The sequence below is a fragment of the Myotis yumanensis genome, unplaced genomic scaffold (assembly GCF_028538775.1).
Source record: "Myotis yumanensis isolate MYYU_CA2020_CCGP unplaced genomic scaffold, mMyoYum1.0.hap1 SCAF_5, whole genome shotgun sequence".
In the NCBI taxonomy this organism is placed as follows: domain Eukaryota; kingdom Metazoa; phylum Chordata; class Mammalia; order Chiroptera; family Vespertilionidae; genus Myotis; species Myotis yumanensis.
Genome location: NW_027223756.1, coordinates 4,703,525 through 4,724,957, shown reverse-complemented (window position 1 = coordinate 4,724,957; position 21,433 = coordinate 4,703,525). Strand labels below are relative to the sequence as shown.

Below are 21,433 nucleotides of genomic sequence, written 5' to 3'. Positions count from 1 at the left end.
TGGAAGCCGCCGCCGTCTTTGCCAGCCCTGACCTCGGTCTCCCGCGGCGGAGACACCGAAGGCTCCGAGACACGCGGTGGAGCCCGTTGCGGCCCTCGGCGGCCCGCCCTGCTTCCCGGGTCAAGTGGCCTGGGTTTGGGGCAGATTTTTGACCTGGTCAGCTTTTTGTTGTTTATGGGCCTGGATTTTTTTTTTTTTTTAAGGTGAATACCAGTGTGAATTCCAGGCATACACAGACTGCCCTGCATCTTTCGCAGGTAAATTACAACGAGCATCACGTTGACTAGTGTCCTGGTGAGAAACCTGCCGAACGTGGACAGGTGGGGTGTTAGACACCAACTCGTTTAAAAGCCACTGCGACACGGTAAACGGGGTTAAGCCAAAGGTACGAGCCCAGTTCTCGAGAGGGGAGGGACAGTAGAGCAAAAATAAAATGTAGGTATTCAGTCCCTGGCCGGTGTGGCCCAGTGGACAGAGCCCTTGCCTGTGGACTGGAGGGTCCCAGGTTCGATTCCAGTCAAGGGCACATGCCTCGGTGCAGGCTGGATCCCCGTGCAGAGGCAACCAGCTGATTCGTCTCTCACATTGACGTTTCTCTCTCTGTGTCTCTCCTCCTCCCTTCCACTCTCTCTAAAAATCAATGGAAAAATATCCTCCTCTGAGGATTAGCCAAAATATACACATATGTGTTTAGAATCACGTAACCCACTGGTCGGCAAACTCATCAGTCAACAGAGCCAAATATCAACAGTACAACGATTGAAATTTCTTTTGAGAGCCAAATTTTTTAAACTTAAACTATATAGGTAGGTACATTGTTATTAACTTAATTAGGGTACTCCCAAGGCTTAGGAAGAGCCACACTCAAGGGGCCAAAGAGCCGCATATGGCTTGCGAGCCACAGTTTGCCGACCACTGATGTAACCAACAGGCATGTAACAGTAGCCGAGAGCTGCCCTTTACTAGTGTCTTCCCTGTGCTGGCACTGTTTTCCCTACGAGGTGTCATTTCCTGGGAATTAGCCAGACTGTCTGGGTTTGACTCTCAGCTTTGCCTTTACCAACTGTGTGACCGAGGGCAGTGCGCTCACCCTCTCTGTGCCTCCACTTTCCTCATCTGTAAAATGGGGGTAACACTGGTCCCGCCCTCAGGGCCAGGTGGTGAGGGTGACGGGAGAGGAGCCTCACGAGGCGTGTAGCACAGACGTCGGCCTCCAGTTACCACTCAGGGACCATGAGCAGTTCTTACCTGTTGACTTGTACGGCTGGGCCAGCGAGGTTTTTTTTTTTTTGTATTTTTAACTCATTTGTGAATGCCTGCCATCGGCTCACAGAGGTCAGCACCACCCAAAGCCACACAGCGGGTTCGAGGCAGAGCCGGGGCTCAAACTCTGACACCTGAGAAACTCACCCCGGTGAAGGACCAGGGGGGCGTGGCCTCAGACAGCGGGTGCTGGGAGGAGGCGCCTCTGAGCAGCGGGCACTGCTTGCGGTTTCTCCTGGGGGCAGTGTGGGCCTTCTGCTTCCCACAGGTCATGAGAAGAGCATTGCTGTTCCCGTCAGATTGGTTGGTCTGAGAAGAATTCCGTTTTAGGAGACACTGTCCCTGTGGTTAGGAAAACACCTTGATGTTCCCGTTTGATTTGAAATGTGAGGCCCCCTGGGCAGAGCCTGTGATGCTGGTCCCCCCGCTCCTTCTTCTAGGACATACTTTGTAAAATCCCCTTCATGCTGAAAGGAAATGAAATGCATCCACACACACAGTTCCCTCCCCCCAATAATAGCTCGCCCTGGTTGCAATAGGAAAGAGAAACAAAATCATGTGTGATAAAACCACGTATGTGTCAGTGTCGGACACGGCGGGGCCACGCTGGAGGGTATATTTGAAGTGATCAGACACATGCTCCGAGCGCTAATAAATTAGTTTGGATTTCAGAGAAGTAGGACAATAATCAACTGAAGATTGTTGAAACGTCCTTCGTAATTAGTAGTCTGAAATGAGTCGACCATAGATGTATGTCTACTTATAACATAGAATCATCTGGAAATGTAGACAGACGCAGGTGTGTTATATGGGTTCCTCGTGCACCTCGAGTAGTTTTGCTGTCACTGACGTGTTTTTTCTGAAATGGTGATTCACATCTTGGTAAAGTTCCAAATAAAACAAAGTACAATCTTCTCTAAATTTACACAGGAGTTACTTTCTGGGAAACTCAGTGTAAATTAAACTGAGCAAACAAAACAAAACAAAACACTTCGTGTTTATGTGCAACGCTGAGCCAGGCTCCAGGTCAGGTCATTGCAAACATGTTTTTCACCTGCACAGACGTCTGATGGATCATGCAGAAGGCATGTGGGGCTGTAAATCAAAATGTGAAAGGTAAGACTCTAACACTTCTAGAAGGAAACAAGGGGGAGGCAAAGACCTAGGACCAAAAACGATTCCCTTTACAGGAAAAGGTGATGGATTTTACTATCCGTGAACATCTGCAAGAGTCTTTTAAAAAACATCGGTAAGATTCTGTTTCACCCAATGACACCTTCAGGAGAACAAGAGGACGTCACAGAATGGGAGGAGGTATCTGCGACCCAGAAGTTCATCAAAGAAGTCGTATCTGGGATATACGAAGAGCTACAAGTCGCAAAGAGAAAGGGCAGACAATCAACAGACAACTGGGCAGAAGACTTGAGTGGACACTTGGCAGAGGAGGCTATGCAGATGGCCATGACCACAGCGTGATACCATGTCACGCCTCCATGTGGCCCTTCCTTTCCAAGGACTGTTTTCCTCACATGTTCCTTCTTCCTAGGCTTGTGGCGGCAGCGGAACGGGGTGCCCCTGCAAGGCCCAAGTCCCCTGCTCCCTATGTCTTTCTCTTCAGCATTAGAGTTCCCTGGTTTTCTAACTTAGTGAGCATTACGTGCTAGGACTCTTTTAAAAAGCCTGTGAGATGTGTTGATTCTCTTAATATTGGTCATGGCTCTTTTCAAAGTTTGGCTGCAAGTGTGGCCAGCAGATCTGCTGTCACCTGGGAACTCACTAAAGTGGGCACAGTCTCAGGCCAGTGGGGCCCAGCCATCGGTGTGCCCATGACCTTCAGGTGACTTTCATGTGCACTCGGGTTTTGTGGCCTCTTTTCCCCATGGGCTCGGCTGCCCTGCGCAGTGATGAATGATAATCACCGCTGGCACTTACTTGGCTCTTACTGCGCGCCAGGCGCTGGCTAAGGGCTTTCACCCAGATGGTCACCCTGATTTCCAAAGTGTCCTAGGAGGCCTTTCATCTCCCCATCTTACAGGCAGGGAAACTAAGGCACGGGAAGGTTAAGCGACTGTTCAGGGTCACCCCGGCTTGAACTCAAAGTGTCCACCTCTGAGTTTTCACAGGGGTCATAATGATGACACAGATGCATGGCGACATCTTGTATAATTAAAAAATATATTCCCAGAAAACCTTGCCACCTCAAGGGTTTTTCTTAAATGTGGACAGAAATGTGACCGATGGGAGCTGCCCGCTCTCAGGGGATCTGAGTAATCTAGACTTGTCTGTAGGTCTGGGTGGCAAAGCCGGAGGCCCACAGGGCCAGGCAGACAGAACAGGTGACAGGCAGTGCCGTGTCTCCAGGGTGAGACAGTAGGGCCTGGTGGGGACTGTGGGGAGCTGGAGTGCATGCCCCGCTCAAAGGGGGTAACCGTTCCATAGCCCCAGAGCAGGGTTGCCAACGTGAGAATGTGGGCCCCTTTCACCCCATTTTGTAAGCAAAGATGGGAACCTGAATTTATGTGCAATCTCTCCATTTAAAAACGTTGGCCCTAATTCAGTCTCTCGGACAGCACGGAGGCTGCACAGAGCACAGCTGGGAGCTGCTCTGTGTGGCCACCTCATTGCACTTCCCCAGGTCCACTCTCCAGAATTTAATTATTGGTTTTTATGCATTTTTAGTATTGCCCACAAGGCAAGAGAAACCGATTGAGGGGGCGGGGGTAGGTGGGAAGGGATCAGGGAATTGAGTTGGGTTCCAGAGACACCAGGCAATCAGCGCTGGGGTGGGCAGGTTCCCTTCAGCCCACAGCGGGGGTGGGGCGGAGATCCTGTGGCTGTGGGCCTGTATCTCAGGCTCTGCCCCGGCCCAGGCCTACCAGGAGTTGTGAGCACCCTCTAGCGGGCAGAGAGAGGCAGCCTAAAGCCTGGGGCTGGTCGGGGGGCCTGGAGAGCTCCCTGGGGCTGGGGTCCAGGCCAGGAACATGGAAAGTGACCTGGTGGGGCCCCAGGGGTTGAAATGACATGGCTGGGGCACCAGGGACCCATGGAAGCAGCAGCTCTCTGCAATTTGAGAACTACTCAAAATAGTTAGAATATCAGTAAGTATAATAGTCATATTCATAATAAATAGAATGAAAATACATATAGTAATTAATATTTAACAGCCGATGACTTGCAGTTCACCAGAGGTTTTATTTATAATGCCTATTTAATCATTAAAAACACTTAACACTAGTAACACATACATGTATTCTCATGGAGCAATCCTGGTATTTGAACACTGGGGAAGAACGTACAAATATTTTTAAGGATTTTTAGACAACTGTTATTTTGAAATAATTTCAAACTGACCCAAAAGTTGCAGGAATAGCACAGACTTTCCGTACTCATCAATTGTTAATATCTATAATAATCTATAATAATAAAAGCATAATGTGCAAATAGACTGAATGGCCGAATAGCAGAACGACCATCCCGATGACCTTCGGGACGAAGCCGGGGCTGCGAGGGCCGATTCTCTCACGGATTTCGTGCATCGGGCCTCTAGTTTTGTCATATTTGCTTTATTGCTCACTCTCGTTCGAAACATTTATTGCTATTTTAGAAATCCGTTTATGTCTGACCGGCACTGCGGCGGTTTATTAGATTCCCTCGGGCTGTAGGGAGCGTCCCTGCTCCCTGGCGTTTCTGTCCATCAGTGAAATGCTGGGCATACAGTCTGTCCTGCCCCTTTCATTCCTGACACACCAACGTGCCCCTGGACAATCCCATCGCTATTAATAAAACCTCGCCTGCCAGGTGGCTCAGCTGGTGGGAGCATCACCCTGGGCACCAACATTTTTCGGGTGGCGTTCCTGGTCAGGGCACATGCCTGGGTTTCGGGTTTGATCCCCCATCGGAGTGCGTATGGGAGGCAACCGATTGATGTTTCTCCTCACATCGATGTTTCTCCCTCTCTTGCTTTCCCTTCCTCCCTTTCTAAAATTAATAAACATATCCTTGGGTGTGGATAAGAAATAAACTGTGTTCATATTAGCAACGGGGCTATAAGATATTATTTGCAGCTTATATAACTGATGAAGGACTAATATTAGAACAGCTACAAATGTGAACACCCCACTGGGTGAAGTGCAGTAAGAGTATCAATGTAAAGTTCACAGCATAGAATTACAAATGGCTCATAAACATACAAAAAGATGCTTATATTCCTGGTAATGGGGGAATGCAAACTAAAATATAATAAAGGGTCATGGTAGCGCCCATTAAATTTGCAGAGAAGAAAACTGATACATTTTCCATCTGCACGCATACCCCACCCCGCGGCCTCAGTGGAGCCGTCCCATAGCCACATCCCCGTACCTCCCTCTAGGCTGCTCCTTCTTCCCAGAATGCCTTTGGTGGCAGCAAGGGGGCCAAGGATGCTCAGACACGATTGCTGGGACGGGGTGGGGGTGACATGTGGCAGTGTTTGTGGAAATGCGACCCATTACCCTGCTGAGCCCCAGCCACCCGCACCAGGCCCCCCACCGCCTCACCATCTGTCCTGGCGGAAGCCGAGGCACAGCTCAATGCCCAGAAGAAACGCAGAGGCTAAACACACCGTGGCCTGATCTGTGGTGCCTGCTGAGAAGTAAGCACCACAGAAGAGTGACGCCCCATTTATGCTCCCAAGACCAATGGCCTCGGTTCAAATCTGTTTAGCTACTTACTTGCTGTGTGACCTCGGGCCGCTCCCTTAACCTCTCTGTGCCGTGCTTCCTCTCTCTGTAAATGCAGGCTCACCGTAGCCCCTGCCTCACAGGATCATCATGAAGATAAAATGAAATTAGCATCATGTATGTCACAGGATGATCCTCAAAACTTATTAAATGAAAAAAATGCAGTTTCTAAAACTATAGGTAGATAAACACGCGTCAGACATACCGTGATGGCTTTTGTGTAAAGAATTTTACCCGTGAACCCAGATCCGGTGCACGCGCACACAGCCCATGCGTAGAGAAAGTTCCGGGGCGATCACAGGAAATCTGCCACCCCTGCGACGACAGGGCGGCAGGCAGGTGGGGGTGTGAGAGGGCGACCTTCACGCTTACCTCTGGACAGTCAGACTCTTTCATTTGTGCAGTTAAAACACACAAGCAAACAAGACACCACGCGAAAAGGAGCCTCTCCCAGTGTGTGGGGTCTTCCCTCGCTGCCCTGTCTGCACCCGACTCTGTTTCATCTTGGCTGCTCTCAAGCTTTAGTTGGAAGAGGAAGCCATTTCCCTCGAATTGCCCCCCTCCCCTGCCTGAGGATCAGTGCTCGTTTGGGGCCTTCTTGCTCCCTGGCCCCCGTCCTGTCCTTGAGCCGCCGCAGTGCAGTGTGGAAGGCCCTGTCCTCTTCGCTGCCTCGTTCCTCCTGCCGCTCACGGTGCGCCCTCTGCTGGTGGCAACGCAGAGTGCCGAGGGCCCCTGACCCGTGGGGAGAGGGAAGCTCTGCTCATTCTCACCGGGTCTGGGCCTGGACCCCTGGGGTCTGACTCTGGGGCCGGGGCTGGTGGTCTCTCCAGATCTCTCTCCCGTGCGGGGTCAGAAGTCTTTCCCCTTCGTATTTTTAAGCTGTTCCTACCTCGGGTTGTCAGATTTAGCAACTGAAACCACTGGATGCCCAGTTAAACTTGAAAGTTAGTTAAAACACGGGGACTTTTTTAGTACAAGCATGTGGCCTGACTGCATGGAACACGCTTGCTCTAAGAAATGATTCTCAGCGTGTTTGGAGGGCACATTCCTGCCTTTGATGTCTGCTGCCCGTGGGAGGATTCCTGTTGCCCTGGGGGAGGCCCGGAAGGAGGGAGTGAATGGGAAGGGAGAGGAAGGGAGAGGAAGCGGGGTGAGTGCCTGATGGAGGGGGAGGGGTCAGCTGAGTCTCCTGCTGTGGAGGCCAGTGACATCAGCGCTCTGTGCAGCTGGGGGTCAGGTTCCTTGCTCGGGGACAGTGCTGCCTGACTGCCTGCACCACATCTCCCATCTCCCCGACGCTCCAAACCCCTGTGCCCCGCCCTACCCAGGGAGCCTGTCTCTGTTTGGGTGGAGGGTCAGCTGGGCATGTTTATAAAGCCCCCAGGGAGCTCAGATTTGCAGCCAAGACCGAGAATCACTGCTCATGAGCTGGTCCTGCAGACGTGTGTGTGCGCATGTGTGTGCATGTGTGTGTGTGCACATGTGTCCCACATGCCTTCGTTTTGCGTGTCCTCATGTTCACCAGTCAGGGCCCTCCTTCCGGAGCCCGCATCCCCGTATACAGAAAAGCCTGGAGCTCCTTCCCACATGTTCCCAGACTCCCACCTGCCCCCTCCTCAGGGGGACACTTGAGTGGCCACTTCCTGCCTCTGATTTCCTGTTGGCGCTGAGCATTCCTCCTCATTCCTGCCTCCCCGGGGGACTCTCTTTCTGTCCGTGTCAGCGTAGCCTGGTTCCCCGACCAGCAGCTCACAGCTGTCAGGTGCAGAGGATGTTTCCTGAAGGTCTGCAGTTAGCGGAGGGTGTCATCCCCCAGGCGACTCACTCCACCCCGAAGTCCCGGGGTGACTCCTGCAAACCCTGCCTCCTCCCGCGGCCGGCGTGCTGCCGTGGGCCCAGTTCCAAACGCCGTTCCTTTCTTAATCAGCACGATTCAGCCGCCCCTTCCACACATCTTGTGTGTCCAGGTGGTTCCCAGAGAGAACCCCCCCCTCTCCCCCCCAGGGACTGAGCAAATCCACACCCTCCAGGCAAGCAGGCTCCGTCTGTGGCCAATATTTAAACAAAATAGCATCCCCCTTCTCTCTGTGTGCGGATCTGCAGGGATTTCAGCGAGGGATGGGAATCGCTGGAGAACCGAGGTCCTGGATGAAAGCCGGCAGTTGGAGGAGTTGGGGCTCCCCGGTCCCGGAGGAAGGCAGCTGGGGGCTCAGCAGATGTTTCTGAGGACCTGGGGTCGGGCCACATCTGCTCCATGGGGACAGCAGGAGGGAGGGAACGGAAGACGGAGCAAAGGGGGCTGAAGATTAAGGCACAATTTATAGGTCGCCCTCAGGATAGAGTCCCGGCCCCTGGGAAGGGAAAGGCTGGGAGAGGTGCGAGGAAGGGAGGAAGAGTCCTGGTGAGGACCAGGCTGGTCCACCCCCTCGCTCCCAGGTGGGCAGGGAGGGGCCGCAGCCAAACTGCTGGGGAAGCCAGGCCCCCAGTGTCCAGCGGCACCGGCCTCCTCCACGAGGTGAGCGTCCTGCCCGTCTGCCTCCAGGATGGCCAGGGGCCCGTGCCCAGAACGCTTCACTTCTCGGCTCTTCCCGCCCAGCCCGCTGCCTCTTTCTCCTCCTCTCAGATTTCCCTGCAGGGAGAGGAGGCTTTTGGTAAAAGTTCAACGTGAACTCCCCTCTGTGCACGCATCGGATGATGGAAATAAGAGGGGGTGACGCCGAGTGTGGGCCCCCGAGGGGTGCTCAGCGAGGGCCTTGGGAGGCACTGCTTTCCTGGGGTGGGGTCTGGGGGTGCTGGGCAGCTGTACGGAGTGTGCCCTCTACCGGGGACCCGCCCTGCACCCTGGCTCTGCGGCCCAGGGCCACTCTGCGAGGAAGGGACGTGTGATAGATGCCCACCCAGCGCTGTGAGCTGCGGGCAGGGAGATGCGGGGGCTCAGGTCCTTTCCTGGAGGCGCCCACTAGCAGGGATGCGGTTCCCACAGCGCAGCGGAACTCACAGGACAGACTGCACTCAGGGGAGGGTGCACGCTGGCGTGGAGCAAGGCTGCCTGTGGGCAAGGGCTTGGGAGGGACATGGGTGGTCGCGCTGCTTCCAGACGCTTCTTCCAAATGCTTCACTCCATACAGAGGCGGCTCCTGCAGCATCTGCCGGTCCAAACAGTCCCGGGATCAGCAGTTTGCAAGTCACAAACGTTCCTTTTAAAGTCTTTTTGTTGTTCTTGCTAATCCTCACCCGAGGATATTTTTCCATTGGTTTTTAAAGAGAGTGGAAGAGAGAGGGAGAGACAGAGAGAAATATTGATGTGAGAGAAACATATATATTGGTTGCCTTCTGCACGCGCCCTGACCAGGGCCCAGGCCGGGGAGGAGCCTGCAATCAAACCGAGGTACATGCCCTTGACCAGAATCGAACCTGGGACCCTTTGGTTTGCAGACCAATGCTCTATCCACTGAACCAAACCAGCTAGGGCCTTTATTCCTTTATTATCCACTCAGAGCTTCCCATAGGAACCAACGGAGTGTCTCGACCCCGTTGAAATAGCTGATTCGGGCCGGTGGTTACGGGATAAACACTCGCATGGGACGCTGGCCCCCAAGTCCTCGGGAGCGCCCTGAGAAATGGCCCAGGGCCCTCTCGTAGGCTGCTCGTGGCTGTGGCAGTTTCTCAGATGTTCCTTGTCTTTGGTGACCTTGACGGTGTGAGCAGCCTTGGTCGGCTGTTCTGTAGAACATCCCTCAACTGGGACTTGTCTGCTGTTTTTCTCCTGATTAGACTGAGGTTATAGGTTTGGGGGAGGAACATACCATCAAATGACTTATCGCTCTGACGCTGACCTTGATCTCTGACCTTGAGGGGGCATTTGTTAGCCTTTCCTCCGGCTCCGCTCTGCAGGCTTTGGAGGAAGTTCCTAAGTGCAGCCACACTCACAGAGGCGTCTGCTCCCTCCTGCGGGAGGAGCGCGGGAATGATTTGCTTGTTATTCTGCACAAGAGGGAGATTGGAGCCATTCATTGGGAATCTGTTACCAGCCAGAGGGGGAGGGGGAGGGAGAAGAGGAGGGGGAGGGGGGCTGGAGGGGGTCCAGGCCTGGGATTGCTCTTCTAACCCTTAGGGAGAGCGGGGGAGGGTGCCAGTGAAGGGGAAGGGAAGGAGGAGACATGCCTGTCTCCACAGCTCCACTCACGCTAATGGTCGTTCCCCAGAATCTTGACATAATATACTTCTGAGTTTCCCAGCACATCACCCAGCTCCTCCAGATGGCGAGGGAAGGGCCCGGCAACAGCTCTGTTCTGCTGGGAATATGGATGGTGTTTTGGTGTTTTCCTCCTGACCTGTCTCACAGGTGGGAGGTCAACGGTTCCCTCTCCCGTGTATCTAGGACAGCGGGCCCGCCATCCGGGAACCGGCTTGGGTAGACCCAGCCCCTGTGCGGTCCAGCTGGTCTCCCAGAGCTCAGTCAGGGTTTGGAGCTGAGGACTCCACTGATAATCAAGGGCCACTTTCCCAGCAGTGGCTGTGCCGACGTCATCCCCAGCGATGTGGGGAGGTGGGAGGCTGGTCCAGGGCAGGTGGAAGTGGTCCTGGGTGTCCAGGTCACCGGCAGACCAGGTGTTCCCAGCACAGGCTTCATGAGGAAAGCGATGACATGTGACAACGCTCCTTTGTGGAGATTTGACCCAATAATGTCCACTGTGTTTTCATCTTCCCTTGCCCAAGCGTTTATGCAGGGATTTGTGCTTGGAGTGGAAACCAGTACAATCCTAATAACTTATGGAATACTAGAGGCCCCGTGCACAAAATTCATGCACTCGGGGGAGGGGTGTGTCCCTCAGCCTGGCCTGCGCCCTCTCGCAGTCCAGGAGCCGCAGGGAATGTCCATGGGGAGCGGGCCTACACCATCAGTTGGACATCCTTAGCACTGCTGTGGAGGCAGGAGAGGCTCCCGCCACCACCATTGCGCTCACTAGCCAAGTCCGGCTTCTGGATAAGCGGAGCTCCCCCTGTGGGAGCGCACTGACCACCAGGGGGAGCTCCTGCATTGAGCGTCTTTCCCCTGGTGGTCAGTGCGTGTCATAGCGACCAGTCGTTCTGCCGTTCGGTCTATTTGCATATTAGCCTTTTATTATATAGGATAAGTGAGTTTCTGTTAGTTGCCACAGCTCATGAAAAGGGCTGCGTGGATTTAGACCCGATTTTGTGGGTACGTCCGGGGCAGTCTGACTGGTGTATGAGGAATGAGCCCGGGAAGGTACCAGAGACAGGCAGCTGCCACCACTGTGGCTGACACTGAGCCACAGCAAGAGACACAAGCAGAGGGGCGGGTGGAGATGATAACGGTGTGAATAGAGAACATAGAGGGCCAGCCTGGCCCCCAATCTGGGAGGTGGCCCCTCTGTTTGCTGGTGTAGCCACGCCCGGAGTCAGCCAGGCCACCGGCTCCAGCTGGCAGGCGCTGTCCCAGGCCATGGATTCACTGCTTCAGCCCTTTCTTCTCTTCATCGTTACCACCCTCTGGCTGGTTCCTTCAGGAAGGGGCTGTCACTTCATACTGTGTGACCCTGAAGTAGGGATCAGGTCAAAGATTACAAGTAGTCTCTGAGCCACCAGGTGGGGCTGGGTGAGGAGAAGCGATAGGGACTGGGCAGCAGTAACTCGGGGGCAGATCATGGGCCTAACGAACTTGTGGCCATTAGGGAAGAGGTTGGGAAGTAGAGTGCTGGCAGTGTGTTATGGTGGCATTACCTGTGATTGGCAAGGCCTTACAGGAAACAGGTGAACTCAGAAAAAAGCTCCAGTGTGTAAGCAGAAATTAAAGGGGAGAAGGCAAGCCCAGATAGTTGAGGACTTGTAACGTTGGGTAAGTGAATGATTGGGGACCTGCACAGCAAGAAAGGAATGTAGAGAAGCCGTATGTGACAGAGCCTCCATGCAGTGATCAGATGAAGGGTGCCAAGCCCAGGCAGATTTTCAGCTGGACAAAAGGGCTCAGGGAGAACAAAGCGTAACACCTCATTTCTCACAGAAGCCCCAGACTCGAGATTTTACCCAACTGCTGTTCCACATCGCGTGCTGGATAAAACTTGACCACATTCAGCCTCTGATACTTGGTTTAGCTTCTGCCGCATCCAATCTCTTGCTGTTGTAGAACAAAAATAATTCTCCCTACAGAGTTCTTACCTGAGACTCTTGTAATAAAAGACAAATTAACAAGAGGAAAACACGAACAACAGAGTAACAGTTTATTAAACATGTGTCCCTCATGTATACGTGGGAGATACCCAGGGAAAAATGAGTAACTCTCTGAGATGGCTTAGAACTCTGGCTTAAATACCACCTTAATTAGGAAGGAGGAAAGGGGATGTGTAGGCATCTTTGGGGAGAGTAAATGACTTTTAGGAAAGACAAATGGGCCCTTGAGTAGATGGGGGGTATGATAGTATGTGACAGTTTGTCTGGGTGTAGTGTGGACTTCTGGTCTCCTCTCCTGTAATAAGTCAATCTTCTCTGGTTGATGAAACTCCCAGAAGGAGGATTAATGACAATTCAGTTCCTTTTGGAGGATCTGTCCTTAGGCAGAAAAGGGGAGTTCAGAGAAAACCTCTGCCAGCTCCCCTAGTGCCGTTGGTCTTGACTCCCCTCCCCAGCCTGATAATGAAACTACTTTTACTCAAGGTATTATGGGCACTACTTCCTTTCAGTTGGGCTCACCTGAGCCAAAAAGTCAGTCCTCTGTGCCAACAGCGGCATATGCAGTGACTTCTGGATCTGATAACCATTTCAGACGAAATCATCTCTGGTCTATGTGACTCCTGTCATAGAAACACAATGTCCTGTGCAGGGCGGGGCTGCCTCCAAGCTGCCAGGACACTGGCCACCTGTGGCCGACCCTGGACTAGAATAAGCAGGTTGGGAAATAATGGTCTTGCTTCTATTCATCATTTTTAAAGGTACATATAGCTCGCGTTTGTTTCTTTAATAGTAGCAGTGTTTTGGGTCTTTTATGTAGAAGTTTGGTGATGTTTCTGTGACAGGTTGCCATGGGAACTAAGCTCTTGTGTATACCAATTAGCCGGTGGTAGGACGGATTTTGCTATATTTCGTTTTGCTTCATGTTATAGTTTCCGAGAACCTATTGATGACGTTAAGTTAAGACTTCTGCAGGTGATAGGTTATTAGGTTAACAATATCCAGTAGCGGACTCAACTAAGAACTGAAGACCCGGGGCTGGGGGGGGCGGGGGGGGCGGGGGGGCACTATGCTTGCAGAGCACCAGCAGCCTCAGCATCACCAGCTTTTAGACACATGCCCAGCTCCGACACAGAAATTTTTCACTAGAATTTGCATTTTTCCAAGATTCCTGGGTGATCCTCCTGCACTTTCAAGCCTGAGAAACATGAATATAAGGCAGTGCCCTCAGCTGCAGACCAGCACTAACTGGTCCAGGGGAGGGGAGGACCTGCCCGCCACGTCCACGCCTGTGGCTTCAGGGTGACGGCAGTTCACGTTACTTCTTTCGACCCTTCCCCACCACGTCACGCGCTGTGCCCAGGAGTGGCATGTAGGCGGGGGGTGGGTGGGGGGGGAAGGTTTACCTTTCGGACCTGGGGGTCTAAGATTTAGTGGGAGCCTCAGAGTAAGAGTATCAAATGATTTTATTATAAAACTTAGGCTATTTATTAACCATCCACTTTCTAAAAAACGCAAACATGAGAATACAATAAACACACCCAAGACCTCCTATCCTGGCAGGGCAGGAAGCAGCCCTGGACAGGGAGCCTGCAAACTTTCCCTTTACTAGTGTCGGGGCGACCTGCATTGTGGGGTCGCGCTGGTCGCCGCTTCGGGGAAAGGACACTGAAGCTACAAGGTTCACGCACAAGAGGGTCACAACAACTTTAAAGCCGTTCGATGCGCACGGCTCGTACACTCTAGTCTGCAGCTCTGAGAAGCAATGCCAACAAGCCCGGCCACAGACCCCTCCCAGCTCACCGCGGCCCTTCCCAGGAGCTGCCCCCGTGGGACCGCTCACCTTCCTCCATCGCAGCTTTTGTTTTCCCCGAGCACAAACCCTAGAGCCCACACGCAGAGTCCAAGTTCAAGTATAAAGGTCTGTTTCAGGACAACCCTGGTTGATGTAGTGTTTCTTTAGTTCTCTGTAGTGTCTGCTGGTGTGGTCCCTGGGACGGGCTGGCCACGTGGCAGAGGCACACAGGCCAGCATTCCTGCCGCCAAACCTGCTCCCCGACCAGCGTGGACCACGCTCCAAAGTCAAAGGTGAAATCAGCGACGACCTTGGCCTGTCTTCGTCTGAAGCCGTACCGTTATGAACTGAGTCCACTTCACCACTGTTCAGTGGAGCTTCCAGAAGATGCCAGGCATCGTCTAAAAAGAAGAGAGTCTATCAAAATGCTTACTGATGAGACGACACTGACCGAGGTTTCTGTTCCTAAAGGAATTTACAGTTAGACCAGGAGGGCGTGAGGGGACTGTTTTACGCCCGTGGCGGGCGGCTCCCACGTGGGCACCAAAGGCAGCTCTGCTCTTGCCCAAGTGCCCCATGCGAGCCCGGTGCTCCCGCTTGTTCACTTGCTGATGCTTCTCAAAAATAACAGACACCCCGAGGAACCTTACAAACAGGACCCGAAGCAGAGTGAGGGCGAGGAAGTCCAGGGGTCCCCAACAACGGCCAAGTGCAAGTCCACTGCTGCCACAGCTCAGACCCTGAAGGAGCAGTGCTTTGTGCATCCACAGCCGATTTTAAACATTCAGTCCCAAAGGTATTAAGAGGGTGTGTTGCCCAAGAGCCCTGGTAACTCACAGTGGTACGAAGTTCCCTTTAACCACAGGACAGCCTGCAGGGTTTCAAGCAGACGTCAGCCCATTTAGGGCGAGGCCGCCTTTGAATGCACTGCTTGATTTTATATCCAAATCGCAAACCCACATTTAAGCAATTTCAGAAAAGCAGGGACTCTCATTTGAATTTCCCTGGGGCACACCAGCCACCCCAGCGGGTGCCTAAGGCAGCGCCTCCCCACCCCAGCAGGTGCCTAAAGCAGCGCCTCCCCACCCCAGCGGGTGCCTAAAGCAGCGCCTCCCCACCCCAGCGGGTGCCTAAAGCAGCGCCTCCCCACCCCAGCGGGTGCCTAAGGCAGCGCCTCCCCACCCCAGCGGGTGCCTAAGGCAGCGCCTCCCCACCCCAGCGGGTGCCTAAGGCAGCGCCTCCCCACCCCAGCGGGTGCCTAAGGGAGCGCCTCCCCACCCCAGCGGATGCCTAAGACAGCGCCTCCCCACCCCAGCGGATGCCTAAGGCAGCGCCTCCCCACCCCAGCGGGTGCCTAAGGCAGCGCCTCCCCACCCCAGCGGGTGCCTAAGGCAGCGCCTCCCCACCCCAGCGGGTGCCTAAGGCAGCGCCTCCCCACCCCAGCGGGTGCCTAAGGCAGCGCCTCCTCACAGCTGGGACCCTGGGCTCCGGGGCACAGACTCCTCACTGACTGGGAAGAGGCTACTCCTCAGCGCGCAGTGAAAGGACTAGGTGGTTGGTGAGGCCCATCTGCTTATACTTCTCTGCACAGACAAGACGGCTCCCCAGTGACGGCTCCCTTCCATCACCCACTCGCTGTCTGTAAGTCAGAGACGACTGTCTGCACTAGGACAATACGGACCTTAGGAGGCGTCCTGGGGGGGGCCCGGGGCGTCCTGGCTCTCCGGCTCTGGCGGGGGCGCTGGAGCGGCTTCTTTCTTCTTGGCCGCCAGGAACTCATGGATGGCTCGCTCTATCTGTGGCCTGAAGATGTGGTTCAGTTTGGGATCCACCACCTGAGAAATGATTCTGTCCACTCCAGCTTCCAACATCCCTGACCTTGTGGAGACACAGAGATCATTGTTACTCAGTCACTCTGAGACCTTTCGTCCCCAGCAGTGTCATGTGGGAGCCCAGCAAACACCCCCCGGTCAAAGCTGCAGCTACTCCAGGGAGTTCTTTCCAAGGCGACCCATCAGCTCAGAGTTCAAGTTGCTGTGTTTCCACTTTAGAGCAGCAGCTCCCCACCAGAAGCTACCATCACGCCTGACTCACAGTCTCCTCCACTGCCACCTCCTCCCTGTGCCGGGACCACGCGCAAAGGCCTGACCCAGTGAAAGGGAATTGAAGCACTTGGTGACGGGCAGAGCTGAAACCGTCATCGTGCTGCCGGAGCCAGCGAGCCTCCCGTGCGGCTCCATCTCCTTCACATCTGTTTTCTGGCCAAAGCAGGAGGCTCCCGCAGCAACCTGGCTACTCCAACCAATGCACGGCCACGTCCCACAGTTCCCCAGGGCCCGCGGCTGTGACCTAGAACACACACTAGGGACTTGTAAACAGACAGGAAACAAATTGGTTCTGAGCTCCTAAGGGGCTAAAATCCACCCCAACTCCTTTATGAGTAGAGCAAAAATTAGCCAAAATTTTTGGCAGGTAATGAGGAAGATATGGTGACAGGAAACACATTACATTTGAAAAGTTGGAAAAGAGCCCATGGAGGTTCAAACCAAAGTGTTTTCCGAGGACTGAAATATGCGAATACCATCAAGAGCACATGGGTAAGCTCTACTTCTCTTCCTTTAGACGTGAGAGCGCTTGGGCCAGGCAAGCCTTTGCTTGGGTAGAAACAGGTCCTGCAGTGACTGGGCAGACGGGGCCAGGAAACCAATGAGAGGACGCCACGGCGACCAGTGAGACGAGACACAGGCCCTGGGCACTGAGGCTGAACGGTGGCAAAGTGCGCCTTGGCCTCGGGGGGTGGGTGGGGGGGAGCGGACAGCTTATCGGCAGGAAGCCTGGGTGTAACACATCGCCATTAGAGCCAGGCACCTTCAGGGAGACCGCATCAGGCAGCGCGTGCCCTCCAAGCGGAGCTCGAGACACAGTGTGCGCCGTGCCAGGCACCCCTCCCTAGCCACAAGCTCATCACTTTCCCACTGCACCCCCATCTCTGGCAGATTCACAGGTGTGGCCGCCTGATTGGGGGGAGCACAGTGTGGATCAGGGGAAGCCAGAGCGGCTCGCGTTCCTGGAGACGGAGCCTAACGCAGCAGGGAAATGGGCAGAGATCACGTAGAGAAAAGACTCGGTCACAATCAGGTTCAAGAGCAGAGCCCGATGCCTGCGAAGCCTTCCACGCTGTGGACCTGGGACCCAGCTTCTGGGCCTGAACGGCCAGCCAGCGGCCGGTGCTGGGGCTGCAGGGTCTCACTGGTGACAACACTCCAGGCCCAAGTAGCAAATCTTCATTCCAAACGGCATTAGAATTTGCCTCAAATTCAAAATGTTAGCAAGAATCACAGACAGCCCTACCGGCTTGGCTCAGTGGATGGAGTGTCGGACGGCAGACCTAAGAGTCCTGGGTTTGATTCCAGTCAAGGTCACGTACCTGGGTTGCAGGCTCCTCCCTGGCCCAGGCCCTGGTTAGGGCGCGTGCAGGAGGCAACCAATCAATGTGTTTCTCTCACAACAATGTTTCTCTCTGTCTTGCCCTCTCTCTCCCACTCTCTCTAAAAATCAATGGAAAAATATCTTCGTGCCCAACCCAGCTGGAGTGACTTTGGATGCACCGTAGGGATGTGCACAGGAAGCCTCCGCAGGTTGGAGAAACCAGCAAGAATTTCAGCAGAGTTCTGCGCGTCCTTGAACGTGAGTTTTAATAATGGAGCAGTCTGCTGCAGCTCCTATGGAGCCACCGTCCACCTGGGCCGGACAGTGACCTCACCGGCCTCCGTGTGTTGGCCCTGCATTACCGCCTCTCGCTCTCAGTCCCGCGTACTTACTGAACCACGCTCTGCCGCAGGCCGTTCCGCAGCTGGTTCTTGTTCATCGTCGGGTTCCATTCCTGCTTGTCCAGATGTGTTGACACAAAATTATCCACTTTCTGCCTCAGGTTCTGGTACGCTGGCTAAAACGTCAGAAAGAAGGGCAAGGTCAGCAGTTACACGCACCGACGCTTGGTCACGTCGTTCAGAACACGGCTTTTCACAGACACGGACTTTCAGGTTCTTCACTGCATTCCATGGTCGCGCAGCAGGCAGAGCGCGAGTTAATGCCAACGAGTGCCCGCCTCCTCATGGCGGGCCTGTGCCAGATGCTTTGTTATCTCACTCACGTTTCCAGTAACTCTCCGGGGGAGGGGGGGGCCTATGAGCCCGCGCCCGCCCCCTTTAGGGGTGGGAATTTAGGCTGAGACAAAGTTAACAGCTTGCCCACAGGCCAGACCCAGGCTCTTTCCGAACCAAAGGGCTGGGTTCTAGGCCGGCTCCATCGCTTACCAGCTCTGTGACTTCAACGAGCCCCACAACCTGACTCGCAGTCATTGCCAACTGGAAAGCTGTGCTGTTCCCACCCACCTCGCTCTCGGGGTGTTCTCAGCAACAAGGCTCAGGAAAGCCTCTGCACCCAGAGAAGGGCCCCCCACCCTCAGCCGGACACAGGAACGTGACTGAAGTCAAAGCCCACGAAACACTGGGGGAGGCACGGAATATCCAAAAAGGAGCGGAGAGGCCCTTACTGATTCTAGACCAGCTGCGTCAGAACAAAACGAGAGGGACTTGGTGAACACAAGGAATGCAAGCCCTGAGCCTCCAGAAACGGCTGGCACCGCCAGCTGCTCTTCTCCAAACCAGGTGTAATCCGTGCACCGCTCGCCCCTCCCCCAGTGGTGCCGAGCTCAGCGCCCTGATTTGCTCTGGCCAATGGAATCTTAGTGGCTTTCCGTGCCCCGATGACCCTCCAGGACACCCATGTCCTGGGCAGCCCCTGCCCCTTTAGTCTGGGACTTAGAATGAGTATACGTGCAGCAGACCTAACCCCAACCCATAGCTGGATCCCAGCCTTGGCAACCTGCAACCTAGAGCTGGGCCACCCGGCTAACGCCTACCCAGACCAGCTGAGCTCTGGGGACACACAGCCCTATAGCAGAACAAATGCCTATTATAAACCACACAGATTTGGTTTAATACGTAGTGTCACTGTGGCCAAAGTTTGCTCACAGCCAGATAAGCATCAGCAGGCCTTCACTTCACGAGTGGACTCTTCCAACAGGCCAAGAAAACGGACTCACAGACACAAAGACTCTCCACTAACCCTGGAAGGAGGAAGGCAGGGAGACGATGGAGTTAAAATTCTCAGGTACTATCTGCCTAGCAGCTCCTTTTTCCTGGCGCCCACCTTCCCGTCTAGACCAGCGTAGGGCAGTGGGCGCCACCTTCCCCCGCCACAGCAGCGGGCGGCTGACCCACGCTAAGGCAGGCAATGCAGACATTCCCTGGGATTTTTTTTAAAAACTGGGGCTGAGAGTCCCTTCCTGGCGGAGGAAGATAAAAGGGCGGAGGCTAGAGTAAGAGACTCAGGAGCTGCTAGGAACCAAAGGGAGGACCTTGGCAGCCAGGTCAAGTGAGGGAGCATTTTCTTAGGGGTTGACCTATGGCATGAGGATGGAAAATAGGCATCAGATGCCCTTTGGCCAGCGGGGAGCATAGAGCAGGGTGCCGGCTCTCCGCCAGGTGCCTTCACGCAGCCGCGTGCGCGAGTCTGCCTCGCAGAGCTGGAGAAAGGGGGCGGGCAGCTCCCAGACTGGTGGCGGCGCCCACACCTTCCTCGCTTGCTTACCTGGCTTTCCCCGCTACGAACACGGCGAGGTTTGTGAGAGAGGCTTAGACTCCCATTCTGGGCAAAGCGAGGGTGCAGGCTCTAACACCAGTACCGAAACCCCAAGTCCGGAGAAGCCCCGGACCGGGCTCCATCGCACAGCTCACCGGCGGGGCTGGGAGCCCGACCCACGTGCGCATCGCTCCGCAGGCGCCCGGTGCTGCCCCCAGCGGCCTAACCTCCCCGCTGGGATTTTCAGACGCATCTTTTGTTTTCCTCTCGGCTTTGGAAATGCAAAGCTGCCACCGGGGCGGCCTCCCGCCGGTCCCGGTCCCGGTCCCGTTCGGCCCAGGCGGCCTCAGTACCTTGGTGTCCACGTCGGCCAGGCAGTCCCGGCGGAAGCTGTCAAACAGGCCGCGGCTCTTGAGCTGCTCCACGATGAGCGCGATGAGCTGAGGGTCCCCGGGAGGCAGCGAGGCCGGGTTGATGGGGCCGCCGCTCCCCCCGCCGCCCGCCCCGGCCGTCCCCGCCCCCGACGAGGCCGGGCCCGCGCCGCCGCCCCCCGCGCCCCCGCCGCCGCCGTCCGCCATGCCTGCGCCCCGCGCCCGCGAGGGAGACCCAATGCGGCTGATTCTCAGGGGCAGAGGTCGGGCAGAGGGGGCGGAGAAGCGGGAGCCGGAGCCGGCGGCGGCGGGGTAGAGGGAAGAGGGGGCGGAGGAGGAGAGGGCGGCAGTGGGGAAACGGGGGGCGGAGGCGGAGAAGGAGGTGGAGGAGGCAGGTTCTGAGGCGGCGGAGGTGGTGGAATAAGCGGCCAACGCCGCCCGCTCCATCCCGGGCGCTCCTCCGATGACGTCACCTCTGGCATTGGCCTTGTGGGGCGGGAGGTTTGCAGCACTCATCTCCGGCGTTCTTACAGGAAGAAGGCGGGCGGGCCGGAACTACAACTCCCGGCAGGCCTCGGACCCGCTCGCGGGCAGTTGCGGGGCAGTATGGGATTTGTAGGCGTAGGCCGTCGTGATTTCCGCAACACGCAGGCGGGGGGCTTTCTGGTCCATCACTGCAACCCTTTCTGTAAATGAGCATCTCCCTAGGTGCCTGATTGATTATAAGAATCATCCGCGGGGCTGATTAAAGGGGTAGATTAACAGGTTCATCCCTTAGAGATACTCATTCACGTGTTCTGGGTCGGGGCTTAGGAATCTGTGCTTTTTAACCTGCACTCCCTCGGCCTCCTTAGACAATATGATGAGGGGAAATCGGGAAACAATGAATTAGTCAAATTTCTATTATTCAGAAGTGTCTTCGGGTTCTTTTTCCCCCTTCTGATGTTAATAGTAACGCATGGGTATTTTAGAAAATTGGGAAATAATGGGAAATTGTTTCCCTAAATTCCTTTTTACATATGTGGATTTCCTTCCAGGTGTTCAATATTGTCAATAATAATAATAATAATGACAACAACAACTAGCAATAAGAATTGGAATGTACCAGGCAGGCTGCTAAAAACTACACACACTACGTTACAACAATCTAAAAAGCCGATACTATTATAATTGCTCTTTTACAAATGCAGAAATGGAGCACAGAGTTTGTTGCCCTGATCACATAGCTAGAGGCAGAAAAGGAGGATTTGAACACAGGTTTTCTGAATCCAAACCTTGCAGTGTTTTAACCTCAGTGATACTACATCCCAAGAGCTGGGTGGTATCATACACTACATAAGGCTTTATGGCCTGATTTTTTTTTGTAGCCACAATTGATACCAAAAAAAAAAAAAAAAAAAAAACAACAAAAAAAAAATGGCTGCCACCACTATCCTCTCTTCCTTTCAGAC

At 54.5% G+C, this 21,433-nt stretch overlaps 1 protein-coding gene across 1 annotated transcript; it reads right to left on the bottom strand.

The window, feature by feature from the left end:
• Window positions 1–13,618: 13,618 nt before the first annotated feature.
• BOD1 (biorientation of chromosomes in cell division 1) lies at window positions 13,619–20,441 on the bottom strand. The gene is made up of 4 exons (XM_070414389.1): window positions 19,965–20,441; window positions 17,787–17,911; window positions 15,647–15,843; window positions 13,619–14,366 (listed from the first exon to the last, which is right to left on the bottom strand). Exons 1-3 carry the CDS (start codon window positions 20,427–20,429, stop codon window positions 15,648–15,650), a joined length of 786 nt encoding a protein of 261 aa, XP_070270490.1. The 5' UTR covers window positions 20,430–20,441; the 3' UTR covers window positions 13,619–14,366; window position 15,647.
• Between the last annotated feature and the right edge of the window lie 992 nt (window positions 20,442–21,433).